The sequence below is a fragment of the Oncorhynchus gorbuscha genome, linkage group LG15 (assembly GCF_021184085.1).
Source record: "Oncorhynchus gorbuscha isolate QuinsamMale2020 ecotype Even-year linkage group LG15, OgorEven_v1.0, whole genome shotgun sequence".
NCBI classification, from domain to species: domain Eukaryota; kingdom Metazoa; phylum Chordata; class Actinopteri; order Salmoniformes; family Salmonidae; genus Oncorhynchus; species Oncorhynchus gorbuscha.
Window position 1 is genome coordinate 19,724,169 of NC_060187.1, and position 15,001 is coordinate 19,739,169.

Consider the following 15,001-nt stretch of genomic DNA (forward strand, 5'->3'; position numbering starts at 1 on the left):
AGGTCGAACCACATTCTCTAGTGACAGTCCATTAAAGTGGAACCACATTCTCTAGTCACAGTCCAGTAAAGTGGAACCACATTTTCTAGTGACTGTCCAGTAAGGTGGAACCACATTTTCTAGTGACAGTCCAGGAAAGTGGAACCACATTCTCTAGTGACAGTCTAGTAAAGTGGAACCACATTCTCTAGTGACAGTCCAGTAAAGTGGAACCACATTCTCTAGTGACAGTCTAGTAAAGTGGAACCACATTCTCTTGTGACAGTCCAGTAAAGTCAAACCACATTCTCTAGTGACAATTCAGTAAAGTGGAACCACATTCTCTAGTGACAGTCCAGTAAAGTGGAACCACATTCTCTAGTGACAGTCCAGTAAAGTGGAACCACATTCTCTAGTGACAGTCCAGTAAGGTGGAACCACATTCTCTAGTGACAGTCCAGTAAGGTGGAACCACATTCTCTAGTGACAGTCCAGTAAAGTGAACCAGGCTCTAGTGACAGTCCAGTAAAGTGGAACCACATTCTCTAGTGACAGTCCAGTAAAGTCTAACCACATTCTCTAGTGACAGTCCAGTAAAGTGGAACCACGTTCTCTAGTGACAGTCCAGTAAGGTGGAACCAGATTCTCTAGTGACAGGCCAGTAAGGTGGAACCACATTCTCTAGTGACAGGCCAGTAAAGTGGAACCACATTCTCTAGTGACAGTCCAGTAAAGTGGAACCACATTCTCTAGTGACAGTCCAGTAAAGTGGAACCACATTCTCTAGTGACAGTCCAGTAAAGTGGAACCACATTCTCTAGTGACAGTCCAGTAAAGTGGAACCACATTCTCTAGTGACAGTCCAGTAAAGTGGAACCACATTCTCTAGTGACAGTCCAGTAAAGTGGAACCACATTCTCTAGTGACAGTCCAGTAAAGTGGAACCACATTCTCTAGTGACAGTCTAGTAAAGTGGAACCACATTCTCTAGTGACAGTCCAGTAAAGTGGAACCACATTCTCTAAGTTCAGTAAAGTGGAACCACATTCTCTAGTGACAGTCCAGTAAAGTGGAACCACATTCTCTAGTGACAGTCCAGTAAAGTGGAACCACATTCTCTAGTGACAGTCCTGTAAAATGGAACCACATTCTCTAGTGACAGTCCAGTAAAGTGGAACCACATTCTCTAGTGACAGTCCAGTAAGGTGGAACCACATTCTCTAGTGACAGTCCAGTAAAGTGGAACCACATTCTCTAGTGACAGTCAGTAAAGTGGAACCACATTCTCTAGTGACAGTCCAGTAAAGTGGAACCACATTCTCTAGTGACAGTCCAGTAAAATGGAACCACATTCTCTAGTGACAGTCCAGTAAGGTGGAACCACATTCTCTAGTGACAGGCCAGTAAGGTGGAACCACATTCTCTAGTGACAGTCCAGTAAAGTGGAACCACATTCTCTAGTCACAGTCCAGTAAAGTGGAACCACATTCTCTAGTGACAGTCCAGTAAAGTGGAACCACATTCTCTAGTGACAGTCCAGTAAGGTGGAACCACATTCTCTAGTGAAAGTCCAGTAAAGTGGAACCACATTCTCTAGTGACAGTCCATTAAAGTGGAACCACATTCTCTAGTGACAGTCCAGTAAAGTGGAACCACATTTTCTAGTGACTGTCCAGTAAAATGGAACCACATTTTCTAGTGACAGTCCAGGAAAGGTGGAACCACATTCTCTAGTGACAGTCCAGTAAAGTGGAACCACATTCTCTAGTGACAGTCCAGTAAAGTGGAACCACATTCTCTAGTGACAGTCTAGTAAAGTGGAACCACATTCTCTTGTGACAGTCCAGTAAAGTGGAACCACATTCTCTAGTGACAGTCAGTAAAGTGGAACCACATTCTCTAGTGACAGTCCAGTAAAGTGGAACCACATTCTCTAGTGACAGTCCAGTAAAGTGGAACCACATTCTCTAGTGACAGTCTAGTAAAGTGGAACCACATTCTCTAGTGACAGTCCAGTAAAGTGGAACCACATTCTCTAGTGACAGTCCAGTAAAGTGGAACCACATTCTCTAGTGACAGTCCAGTAAAGTGGAACCACATTCTCTAGTGACAGTCCAGTAAAGTCTAACCACATTCTCTAGTGACAGTCCAGTAAAGTGGAACCACGTTCTCTAGTGACAGTCCAGTAAGGTGGAACCAGATTCTCTAGTGACAGGCCAGTAAGGTGGAACCACATTCTCTAGTGACAGGCCAGTAAGGTGGAACCACATTCTCTAGTGACAGTCCAGTAAAGTGGAACCACATTCTCTAGTGACAGTCCAGTAAAGTGTAACCACGTTCTCTAGTGACAGTCCAGTAAAGTGGAACCACATTCTCTAGTGACAGTCTAGTAAAGTGGAACCACATTCTCTAGTGACAGTCCAGTAAAGTGGAACCACATTCTCTAGTGACAGTCTAGTAAAGTGGAACCACATTCTCTAGTGACAGTCCAGTAAAGTGGAACCACATTCTCTAGTGACAGTCTAGTAAAGTGGAACCACATTCTCTAGTGACAGTCCAGTAAAGTGGAACCACATTCTCTAGTGACAGTTCAGTAAAGTGGAACCACATTCTCTAGTGACAGTCCAGTAAAGTGGAACCACATTCTCTAGTGACAGTCCAGTAAAGTGGAACCACATTCTCTGGTGACAGTCCAGTAAGGTGGAACCACATTCTCTAGTGACAGTCCAGTAAATTGGAACCACGTTCTCTAGTGACAGTCCAGTAAAGTGGAACCACATTCTCTAGTGACAGTCCAGTAAAGTGGAACCACGTTCTCTAGTGACAGTCCAGTAAAGTGGAACCACATTCTCTAGTGACAGTCCAGTAAGGTGGAACAACATTTTCTAGTGACAGTCCAGGAAAGTGGAACCACATTCTCTAGTGACAGTCCAGTAAAGTGGAACCACATTCTCTAGTGACAGTCCAGTAAAGTGGAACCACATTCTCTTGTGACAGTCCAGTAAAGTGGAACCCGCTCCTTCTTCCTCTCTCTCTCTCATCCCTATTTCACTCTCACTTTCAGTGACTTTCTAACAGCTCTATTCTATCTCTCTCTTGATCTCCACTCTCTATCTGTCAAGGGAGATTCCTTGGTCACTATGGAGACAGTCTTCATGTCAGCCACTCACTCACACCTCCATCGCCGTGGGAACAGCCACAGAGGGCAGGTAGAGGATGGTGCTGTTTGTGGAGGTGGTTGCTACAGTGGCTGTGCCGGGGGTGGGGTTTCGCATCGTGGAATAGATGGTCATGGTGGGGGCGGGGCTCAGTTTGGTGCAGATGTTGCTAATGGCTGAACGGTTGAAAAGACTTGTCCGGGAGCGATCTAGGTTCCTGGGCTGGTGCTGTGACCCTCTGCCGGGGATCCGCCCCTCCAGGAAGTAGGTAAGCATCTGTCCTTTGCCCTTGACGCTGACCTTGCCACGGCACACAAAGTCATATTGACCCTTAATGATGCGCTGCACATCTTCTGTCACCTGGGGGTAATGTAGAACACATGATAACAAATGACAGCTGAATGATCACCTGCATAGTGTGTGTGTGTGCATCTGTGTGCTTTATGTGTGTGTGATTGTGTGTGCGTGTGTCTGTACATTTGTGTGTGTTTGGGGTGCTGTACCTGTATCTTGCCAGGTAGTCCGGTGGTGTCCATCCTGCTGGCCACGTTGACTGTGTTCCCCCAGATATCATACTGAGGCCTCCGTGCTCCAATCACTCCTGCTACTACTGGACCCACGTTAATACCTACACACACACGCACACACACACGCACACGCACACACACACACGCACGCACGCACGCACACACACACACACACAGAGTCTGCTGACAGTATGGAAGTGTGTACATCAGGCAATACAGTGACAAACTAGCAGGTTCAGGTTCCAAACAAGATAACAAATACAATTGAAACCAAGGTTGGATATTACTAGTTACCACAGCCAAAGTCATGATCACGGTTAAACCCTGCCTATTTCCACAAGTTATTTTCTTAAAATCTGATTTTAAATCGAACCCTAACCATAACCCTAACCTTAACCACACTGCTAACCTTATACCTAACCCTAACCTTAATTTAAGACAAAAAAGCCCATTTTATATATATTAAATATATTTATATATATTATATTTCATATATATTAATGTATATATGAAAGTATATATGTATATTAATTTTTACGATAAAGACTTTGTGGCTGTGGTAACTAGTGTCAACCCCTCACGTCTCCCTGTGACACGCTTCCTGTCACAAGGCTCTTCATGGTGCTGACGGACTGTCAAAGGTCACAGCTTTACGCATTGACTCTCACAACACTCTGTGTGGACCTGTGTGTGTCTGTCTGTGTGTGTTTATTTGTGTATGTGTGTGTGTGTGTGTGGGGGGGGGCGGGGGTACGTGTGTGTTTGTGTGCCTGTTCGTCTGTGTGCATGTGTGCATGTGTGCATGTGTGCATGTGTACATGCATGCATTCGTGTTCGTGTGTGTGTGTTTTCACTCACCCACTCTCAAGACAAAGTCGTTATACGACTGGTAGTTGATGGCATCCAGTACATCATACATCTCAACAGCAAAATCTGCCACTGTGCATAAGTGTGAGGAGGTGGACTTCTTAGCCTTGAAATCACAAGACAAGAGGTGAGAATTAAGTACAAAATGGAAAAAAACTATGAAGAAAGTTATCTAATGCAGCTCATACCATAAGGATTTAAAATATTGCCGGCTCACAAACTGTGACATTTGCGTAAAGTTTGGATTTAAGTCTCAAAATGACTGCTTTGTTTGTCCACCTTCGAGGATTTAATGTAAAGCCAGAAGAGGGTTTTATAAAAGGCAGACATACTTACACTACAGTAACGTTTAATCCTCTCTCTCTGTCTCTCTCTCTCTCTCTTTTCTCTCTCAGTCTCTCTCTCTTCATCTCTCAATGTCTCTCTCTCTCTCTCTCTGTCTCTCTCTCTCTGTCTCTCTCTCTGTCTCTCTCTCTCAATGTCTCTCTCTGTCTCTCTCTCTCAATGTCTCTCTTTCTCTCTCTCTCAATGTCTCTCTGTCTCTCTCTCTCAATGTCTCTCTTTCTCTCTCTCTCAATGTCTCTGGTACTGGTATCGAAGTCAACATGTTCGTGACAACACTAGTAGGCTCACGGCTTGCTAGAACTCCGGCTCTGAGGGTTCAGTCCCAGTGGCATGCTGGGCTTTTAACCCTATCAAAACCTTAACCAATCAAAACCCTATCTCAACTTAACCAATCAGAATGAACGACTCAATTTAACTGTTAAAACTCAACGTCTATCCCCCTCCCTGGACAAACGTTGAAAACTGAAGCCAGACCTTGATATCTTGTTGCACACACACATAAACACACACACAAACATAAACACACATACACACACACAAAGAGACATCTCGAAAGAAACAAGACATTAGAGAAGTTGATAAGTCACTACTTATCTCTCTATATATATCTATCTCTCTCTCTCTCCCTCTCTATCTCAGTATATATCTATCTATCTCTCCCTGTCTCTCTCTCTCTCACACTATCTGTCTGTCTGTCTGTCTGTCTGTCTGTCTGTCTGTCTGTCTGTCTGTCTGTCTGTCTGTCTGTCTGTCTGTCTGTCTGTCTGTCTGTCTGTCTGTCTGTCTGTCTGTCTGTCTGTCTGTCTGTCTGTCTGTCTGTCTGTCTGTCTGTCTGTCTGTCTGTCTGTCTGTCTGTCTGTCTCTCTCTCTCTCAATGTCTCTCTCTCTCTCAATGTCTCTCTCTCTCTCAATGTCTCTCTCCATCTGTCTTTCTATCTCTCTGTCTCTATCTATCTCTCTGTCTCTCGATATCTCTCTCTCAATGTCTCTCACTCTCTCAATGTCTCTCTCTCGATGTCTCTCTCTCATATAGAATTTGGAAGGTGGAAACTTCATGCAAAGAAATCAGTATCTGAGGCCCCATGGATTTGGGTCTCCAGAAGCGGTTTGTATTGAGGTCACACACACACACACACACACACACACACACACACACACACACACACACACACACACACACACACACACACACACACACACACACACACACACACACACACACACACACACACACACACACACACACACACACACACACACACACACACACACACACAAGTTAAGTGTACCTTGGAGCCAGTGGTAGGGACCAGGCCTACTGCAGCCATGTATGTGCTGCCGATAGTTTTGATCTTCTCAATGTCCTTATAGCACTCTTTGTCCATCAGCTACAGGCAGAGGGAGAGAGAAAGGTAATTATATATAGGTATACAGAGAGTTATGAGAGAGACGTGACCAGTAAGCATTAGAAATAACAAGCCAGGGTTGGGTTCATTCCAATTGAAGTCAGTCAATTCAGGAAGCGATTTGATTTTTAAAAGACAAAAACAAATGGACAAACTTTAGACATTCATAGCTTTTTTTTCAGATCATTGAGAAGTCGTTAAAAATAGATCAAATGTTTTCAAGTATGGAATTGGAACTTTTGGAAAGTTTACTTCCTGAATTGACTGCCTTCAATTCAAACCCCAACCCTGTAATCAACTTTCAGCCAAACCAACCTCCTCCCCACATGAATATCTTCCTCTCCCTGAAGAGAGCAATGAATAAACTGTATGATCACACCACCACTATAATATCTGACCACTATAATATCTGACTCAGTACACATGCAACTCATGTCAACACTGTCAGTACACATGGAACTCATGTCAACACTGTCAGTACACATGGAACTCATGTCAACACTGTCAGTACACATGGAACTCATGTCAACACTGTCAGTACACATGGAACTCATGTCAACACTGTCAGTACACATGGAACTCATGTCAACACTGTCAGTACACATGGAACTCATGTCAACACTGTCAGTACACATGGAACTCATGTCAACACTGTCAGTACACATGGAACTAATGTCAACACTGTCAGTACACATGGAACTCATGTCAACACTGTCAGTACACATGGAACTCATGTCAACACTGTCAGTACACATGGAACTCATGTCAACACTGTCAGTACACATGGAACTCATGTCAACACTGTCAGTACACATGGAACTCATGTCAACACTGTCAGTACACATGGAACTCATGTCAACACTGTCAGTACACATGGAACTCATGTCAACACTGGAACTCAGTAACACATGGAACTCATGTCAACACTGTCAGTACACATGGAACTCATGTCAACACTGTCAGTACACATGGAACTCATGTCAACACTGTCAGTACACATGGAACTCATGTCAACACTGTCAGTACACATGGAACTAATGTCAACACTGTCAGTACACATGGAACTCATGTCAACACTGTCAGTACACATGGAACTCATGTCAACACTGTCAGTACACATGGAACTCATGTCAACACTGTCAGTACACATGGAACTAATGTCAACACTGTCAGTACACATGGAACACTAATGTCAACACTGTCAGTACACATGGAACTCATGTCAACACTGTCAGTACACATGGAACTAATGTCAACACTGTCAGTACACATGGAACTCATGTCAACACTGTCAACACTGTCAGTACACATGGAACTCATGTCAACACTGTCAGTACACATGGAACTCATGTCAACACTGTCAGTACACATGGAACTCATGTCAACACTGTCAGTACACATGGAACTAATGTCAACACTGTCAGTACACATGGAACTCATGTCAACACTGTCAGTACACATGGAACTCATGTCAACACTGTCAGTACACATGGAACTAATGTCAACACTGTCAGTACACATGGAACTCATGTCAACACTGTCAGTACACATGGAACTCATGTCAACACTGTCAGTACACATGGAACTCATGTCAACACTGTCAGTACACATGGAACTCATGTCAACACTGTCAGTACACATGGAACTCATGTCAACACTGTCAGTACACATGGAACTCATGTCAACACTGTCAGTACACATGGAACTCATGTCAACACTGTCAGTACACATGGAACTCATGTCAACACTGTCAGTACACATGGAACTCATGTCAACACTGTCAGTACACATGGAACTCATGTCAACACTGTCAGTACACATGGAACTCATGTCAACACTGTCAGTACACATGGAACTCATGTCAACACTGTCAGTACACATGGAACTCATGTCAACACTGTCAGTACACATGGAACTCATGTCAACACTGTCAGTACACATGGAACTAATGTCAACACTGTCAGTACACATGGAACTCATGTCAACACTGTCAGTACACATGGAACTCATGTCAACACTGTCAGTACACATGGAACTCATGTCAACACTGTCAGTACACATGGAACTCATGTCAACACTGTCAGTACACATGGAACTCAACACTGTCAGTACACATGGAACTCATGTCAACACTGTCAGTGGAACTCATGTCAACACTGTCAGTACACATGGAACTCATGTCAACACTGTCAGTACACATGGAACTCATGTCAACACTGTCAGTACACATGGAACTCATGTCAACACTGTCAGTACACATGGAACTCATGTCAACACTGTCAGTACACATGGAACTCATGTCAACACTGTCAGTAGGAACTATGTCAACACTGGAACATGGAACTATGTCAACACTGTCAGTACACATGGAACTCATGTCAACACTGTCAGTACACATGGAACTCATGTCAACACTGTCAGGAACACATGGAACTGGAACTAATGTCATGTCAACACAACACTGTCAGTACACATGGAACTAATGTCAACACTGACAGGACACATGGAACTCATGTCAACACTGTCAGTACACATGGAACAGTAGAACATGAAAGTAGAGGAGATGTTGGTCCACATTCCAATTGGCACCCTATTCCCTATGCACTGCTTTTGACCAGGGTCCATAGGACTATACAATAAATAAGGTGCCATAGGGCCCTGGTCAAAAGTAGTGCACTATATAGGGAATCGGGTGCCATTTGGGCTCTGTTACCAGAAGTATCTGCACTGTTTGTTTTTCGATTATCTTTTTTTTTGCAAATAAAATAAACAAATGTTGGGCTCTGGACAAAAGCAGAGCACTAAATAGGGAATAGGGTGCCATTTGGGATGCCTCACCTCATCAAAGTCTGCGATGATCTCGTTGAGCAGCCTGAGACACTCCACTCCCATGTTGTTGCCGTCCAGCTCAATGTAGAAGTCATTGAAATTAGCGATGGAGGCAAACAGCACTCCTACCTGACTATACGACTGGTAGTACAGGTCCTAACACAGATTCAGACAGGGAACCTAGCAGTTAGATAGGACTATTACACAGGTATTAACAGGTCCTGAAACAGTTTTTACAAAGGGTTAAAGGAAAATTTCAGGATTTTACAACTTGACGTTAGATGGTTCATCACCCTGAAAGAACAGTTATTGCAGAGTTAACAGTACCAATCCTAGATCAGATAGGCTCGTTATATACACAGGTCCTGGGGCAGTTGTTACATGGTTATAACAGTACAGGTTCTAAAACAGGGAGGCAGATAGGTAGACACGAAACAAGACTTACATAGGGCTATTGCACAGGTATTAACAGGTCTTCAGACAGTTATAGACGGTTAACAGTACATGTCATAGTACAGATACGAGGAACTAAAAGTCAGATAGGGCTAATACACAGATATGAGCAGGTCCTGAGACAGTTGTTACAGAGGGTTAACAGTACATGTCCTAGAATAGAGGTAGACAGACAACCAGAGCTAGATAGGGCTATTACACTGGTCCTGGGACAGTTGTTACAGGGGTGGCAGAACAGGTCCTACAGCGCCCTGGCATATTGGTACAGTGCATTGATGGACACAGGGATACATGTGATGGAGAAATGTAATCATTCTACAACATTCAAGGGTTTAAGGGTGACCGCTGTTCCCGGTATCCCTATTGCCATCAACACACTGTACCAATATGACAGGCCACTGCAGGACCTGTACTGTTAACCCTATGTAAAAACTATCCTCTCTCTCCCTTTCTCTAGAACCTGTTCTACCACCCCTGTAACAACTGTCCCAGGGTCACTTCCTGGTTCCACTGTTTACAAAAAAGTCAGTGACGGGAATATACGTGTCCTGGTTGGGAAGTCTACAGGATGTTTGATTTAATCACTTCCTCTTCCTGAGAGGGGGGAGTGGGAGGGTCCTGGGAGTGGAACAGACATCATTAGAACGGATATTGATCAATCAGCAGACACAACGACGGAGAACCTGTCACATCTCACCTTAACCAAACCCCAACCAAACCACAAACAAATATCAACCACAACCACGACCAAACCACAACCAAAGTGCAACCAAACCGCAAAAAGAGGTAAAAGAAAGAGGCAATTCTTAACATTTACTGTTCAAAAGCTCTCAGGCAACATCAAAACATGACCACGTCATGATGCGGTCAGATCACACTTCAACCCAAACATGACCACGTCATGATGCGGTCAGATCACACTTCAACCCAAACATGACCACGTCATGATGCGGTCAGATCACACTTCAACCCAAACATGACCACGTCATGATGCAGTCAGATCACACTTCAACCCAAACATGACCACGTCATGATGCGGTCAGATCACACTTCAACCCAAACATGACCTCAAAATGACATGATCACACCAGCCAGCTACTCAAATGCACCACTACCCAAACGGGAGATGACCTAGCAGGGAATGGCAGGGACAGGGGGACGAAGCACAGGGGGAACTGGGGGACAAGGCACAGGTGGGGCAGGCGGAACAGTGGGACGAGGCGTAGGGGGAACAGGGGGACGAAGCACAGGGGGAACGGGGGACAAGGCACAGGTGGGGCAGGCGGAACAGTGGGACGAGGCGTAGGGGGAACAGGGGAATGAGGTGCGGGGGAACTGGGGGACAAGGCACAGGTGGGGCAGGCGGAACAGTGGGACGAGGCGTAGGGGGAACAGGGGAATGAGATGCGGGGGAACGGGGGGACAAGGCACAGGTGGGGCAGGCGGAACAGTGGGACGAGGCGTAGGGGGAACTGGGCACAGGTGGGGCAGGCGGAACAGTGGGACGAGGCGTAGGGGGAACTGGGGGACAAGGCACAGGTGGGGCAGGCGGAACAGTGGGACGAGGCATAGGGGGAACAGGGGAATGAGGTGCGGGGGAACTGTGGGACAAGGCACAGGTGGGGCAGGCGGAACAGTGGGACGAGGTGTAGGGGGAACAGGGGAATGAGGTGCGGGGGAACGGGGGGACAAGGCACAGGTGGGGCAGGCGGAACAGTGGGACGAGGCGTAGGGGGAACTGGGCACAGGTGGGGCAGGCGGAACAGTGGGACGAGGCGTAGGGGGAACTGGGGGACAAGGCACAGGTGGGGCAGGCGGAACAGTGGGACGAGGCATAGGGGGAACAGGGGAATGAGGTGCGGGGGAACTGTGGGACAAGGCACAGGTGGGGCAGGCGGAACAGTGGGACGAGGCGTAGGGGGAACAGGGGAATGAGGTGCGGGGGAACGGGGGACAAGGCACAGGTGGGGCAGGCGGAACAGTGGGACGAGGCATAGGGGGAACAGGGGAATGAGGTGCGGGGGAACGGGGGACAAGGCACAGGTGGGGCAGGCGGAACAGTGGGACGAGGCGTAGGGGGAACAGGGGAATGAGGTGCGGGGGAACTGGGGGACAAGGCACAGGTGGGGCAGGCGGAACAGTGGGACGAGGCGTAGGGGGAACAGGGGAATGAGGTGCGGGGGAACTGGGGGACAAGGCACAGGTGGGGCAGGCGGAACAGTGGGACGAGGCGTAGGGGGAACAGGGGAATGAGGTGCGGGGGAACGGGGGAAAAGGCACAGGTGGGGCAGGCGGAACAGTGGGACGAGGCGTAGGGGGAACAGGGGAATGAGGTGCGGGGGAACTGGGGGACAAGGCACAGGTGGGGCAGGCGGAACAGTGGGACGAGGCGTAGGGGGAACAGGGGAATGAGGTGCGGGGGAACGGGGGGACAAGGCACAGGTGGGGCAGGCGGAACAGTGGGACGAGGCGTAGGGGGAACAGGGGAATGAGGTGCGGGGGAACTGGGGGACAAGGCACAGGTGGGGCAGGCGGAACAGTGGGACGAGGCGTAGGGGGAACAGGGGAATGAGGTGCGGGGGAACGGGGGGACAAGGCACAGGTGGGGCAGGCGAAACAGTGGGACGAGGCGTAGGGGGAACAGGGGAATGAGGTGCGGGGGAACGGGGGAAAAGGCACAGGTGGGGCAGGCGGAACAGTGGGACGAGGCATAGGGGGAACAGGGGAATGAGGTGCGGGGGAACTGTGGGACAAGGCACAGGTGGGGCAGGCGGAACAGTGGGACGAGGCGTAGGGGGAACAGGGGAATGAGGTGCGGGGGAACGGGGGACAAGGCACAGGTGGGGCAGGCGGAACAGTGGGACGAGGCGTAGGGGGAACAGGGGAATGAGGTGCGGGGGAACGGGGGAACAAGGCACAGGTGGGGCAGGCGGAACAGTGGGACGAGGCGTAGGGGGAACAGGGGAATGAGGTGCGGGGGAACGGGGGGGCAAGGCACAGGTGGGGCAGGCGGAACAGTGGGACGAGGCGTAGGGGGAACAGGGGAATGAGGTGCGGGGGAACGGGGGACAAGGCATAAGGGGGACGGGGGAATAGGGGGACGAGATGCAGGGAGACAGGGTGATGGGGGGACAGGGAGAGAGGGGGACGGGGGTGAGACTCACCATGTTGCGGGGGTTGGACATGAGGAAGTGCTGCGCAACGTGTGCAGGTAGGAGATTGAACAGGATCCTCTTGTTGTCCAACTTCACCTTCTCCATGTCGCCTCTCTCCTCCTCTGCCTGCACAAAATACATGGAAACAAAAACATGTTACATGTATTAGTATAGTATGGCAACCTATTCCTTATATGGCTCTGGTCAAAAGTAGTGCACTACATAGGGATAGGGTGCCATTTGGGTTTCAACCAACAAATAACCAACACACCTAGATACAGACATAATGAAAGAGTGATAGTCCTTTAGTTTGTAGCGATATCCAAAAAGGGGGCTTGGTTTTCACTTGGAGCTCACAAAGTAGTCTATTTCAGCTGTAATAGCTTTTCCTCATCACTAGAGGGGGGTAATGACTCACAAACACTAATGACTCACAGACACACATATACGCAAATACACACACAAACACTCACCTGAGTGGCCCACAGGTAGTCTAGGCGTAGTTTGAGGTCCAGTTGTCTACAGTGTAGAGCCAGAGCTACAGTAAACAACAGGAGACCCAGCACTGGATCATACCGCCGAGGATGGAGCAAACCTCCCCTACACACACACACACACACACACACACACACACACACACACACACACACACACACACACACACACACACACACACACACACACACACACACACACACACACACACACACACACACACACACACACACACACACACACACACACACACACTGCATTAAAACACACGCTTACCAAACTTACCGATAAAGCATACCCTGCTCATATCGAACCACACTCCTCTCACCCGAGCACCCGCCCCCTTACCCCACGGCGATGCGGTACCCGCTGGTCTCCATGGTAATGGTGTAAAGGACTGAGAGAAGGAAGAGCAGGAGTATCTTAGGTAGCGAGGAGACGCGGAGGTAAGGGATGACGGTGAGAGTTCCGGCCACGCAGGAGAGGAGAGCGTAGGAAACGTTCGGACCCACCCCCTCCGCTACCGTACTGTTCATTGGCCCTGGCTCGCTCGGCGTGTCCATGGAAACAGTCTCCACGGAGCTGCTACTAGAGTTACCTCCCATAATCCAGACCCAGGGTAAACAGCTCACCTGGAGGAGGTTGGAAAAGGGTGAGGGGTAAAAGGGGAAGGAGACGAGTTAAAAAGAGAGGGAGAGATTATGAGGGGAAAGGATCTCTAATAGTGGCGCTAACCTGCGTTTTAAAACATGCCTTAGAGTGAACAGATTTCAAACGAACATGATGACTTATAAACACACACACTTACCACACATGCTTGGGTGACAGAGTAGGTCAACAGGACTAGAAACACACAGAGCGCTGTTCGGATCTGAATGGTGAGACACCCTGGAAAACACTAAACCGAGGAGAGGGAGATGGAGAACGAAGAGTTGAAGTACCAGTTTATCTAAATGATAGTTTTATGCATCTTGTCATTACTGGGGAGCGGAAAAGCGAACAGAGTCTGAAAAGAGAATGAGTCTCTCTCTGTGAGAGGAGTAAAATGACTGGAGGGGGGACAGGCTGTAAGTCCACTCCACAGACACCACACTACTATAGAGGAGGAGAGGAGGAGAGGGGCCTATAGGTATAACCCTGTGTTTTGTTGGTAACACTTATCTTGACACCCAGCATCATAACACGTTATGACACAGTCATAACCAAGTCATAATATGTCATAACAGCTGACATAACTTGTCATAATATGACCAATATGTTTACACCTGTTGTGACATATATTGCGTTATTTTATGGCTGGTTATGACACCTACAAAAAAAAGAGCTTTTATGACCATCATAATCATATAGGCCAGAGAGGCCTGTCACGTACATGTCTTTATATCAGTCATCAGTCACAAAGAGGGTGTCCTGTCCTGCTCCTGAAATATGCTCCTGCATTCATCCCAGTCATCAGCACCAGAGCACTGGGGTAGGTGCATGTCTGACATTAGTGTGTGCTCAATTACAATGATAATTTAACATGGTCAATTTCATTTCTAATATATAACAAACATACCATTGATGCGTTGGCTATGGTGTAATGGAATGTTTTTCCTTATGTGGTAGGTTTTCTGGGTTTTGACACTCTTATAAAGATGTCATAACCAGCCATAAAATAATGGTCTAAATATATACGTCATTACAGTACTATGACCATATTATAACAGGTTATATATGACACGTTATGTCAGCTGTTCTGACATATTATAACAGGTTATATATGACACGTTATGTCAGCTGTTCTG

The 15,001-nt window shown here is 47.4% G+C and overlaps 1 protein-coding gene across 1 annotated transcript in view; it reads right to left on the minus strand.

Annotated features, from left to right (window-relative positions):
- Nucleotides 1-1,939: 1,939 nt before the first annotated feature.
- The window catches only part of adcy1a (adenylate cyclase 1a), a 113,860-nt gene continuing 100,798 nt past the window's right edge, over nt 1,940-15,001 (minus strand). The window contains exons 12-20 of the mRNA XM_046301306.1: nt 14,023-14,112; nt 13,563-13,846; nt 13,193-13,319; nt 12,729-12,845; nt 9,121-9,267; nt 6,166-6,264; nt 4,523-4,637; nt 3,641-3,765; nt 1,940-3,497 (exon numbers count right to left, since the gene is read on the minus strand). Of these exons, the coding sequence (XP_046157262.1) occupies nt 3,150-3,497; nt 3,641-3,765; nt 4,523-4,637; nt 6,166-6,264; nt 9,121-9,267; nt 12,729-12,845; nt 13,193-13,319; nt 13,563-13,846; nt 14,023-14,112 (1,452 nt within the window). The 3' untranslated portion in view covers nt 1,940-3,149. The remainder of the gene's footprint in view (nt 3,498-3,640; nt 3,766-4,522; nt 4,638-6,165; nt 6,265-9,120; nt 9,268-12,728; nt 12,846-13,192; nt 13,320-13,562; nt 13,847-14,022; nt 14,113-15,001) is intronic.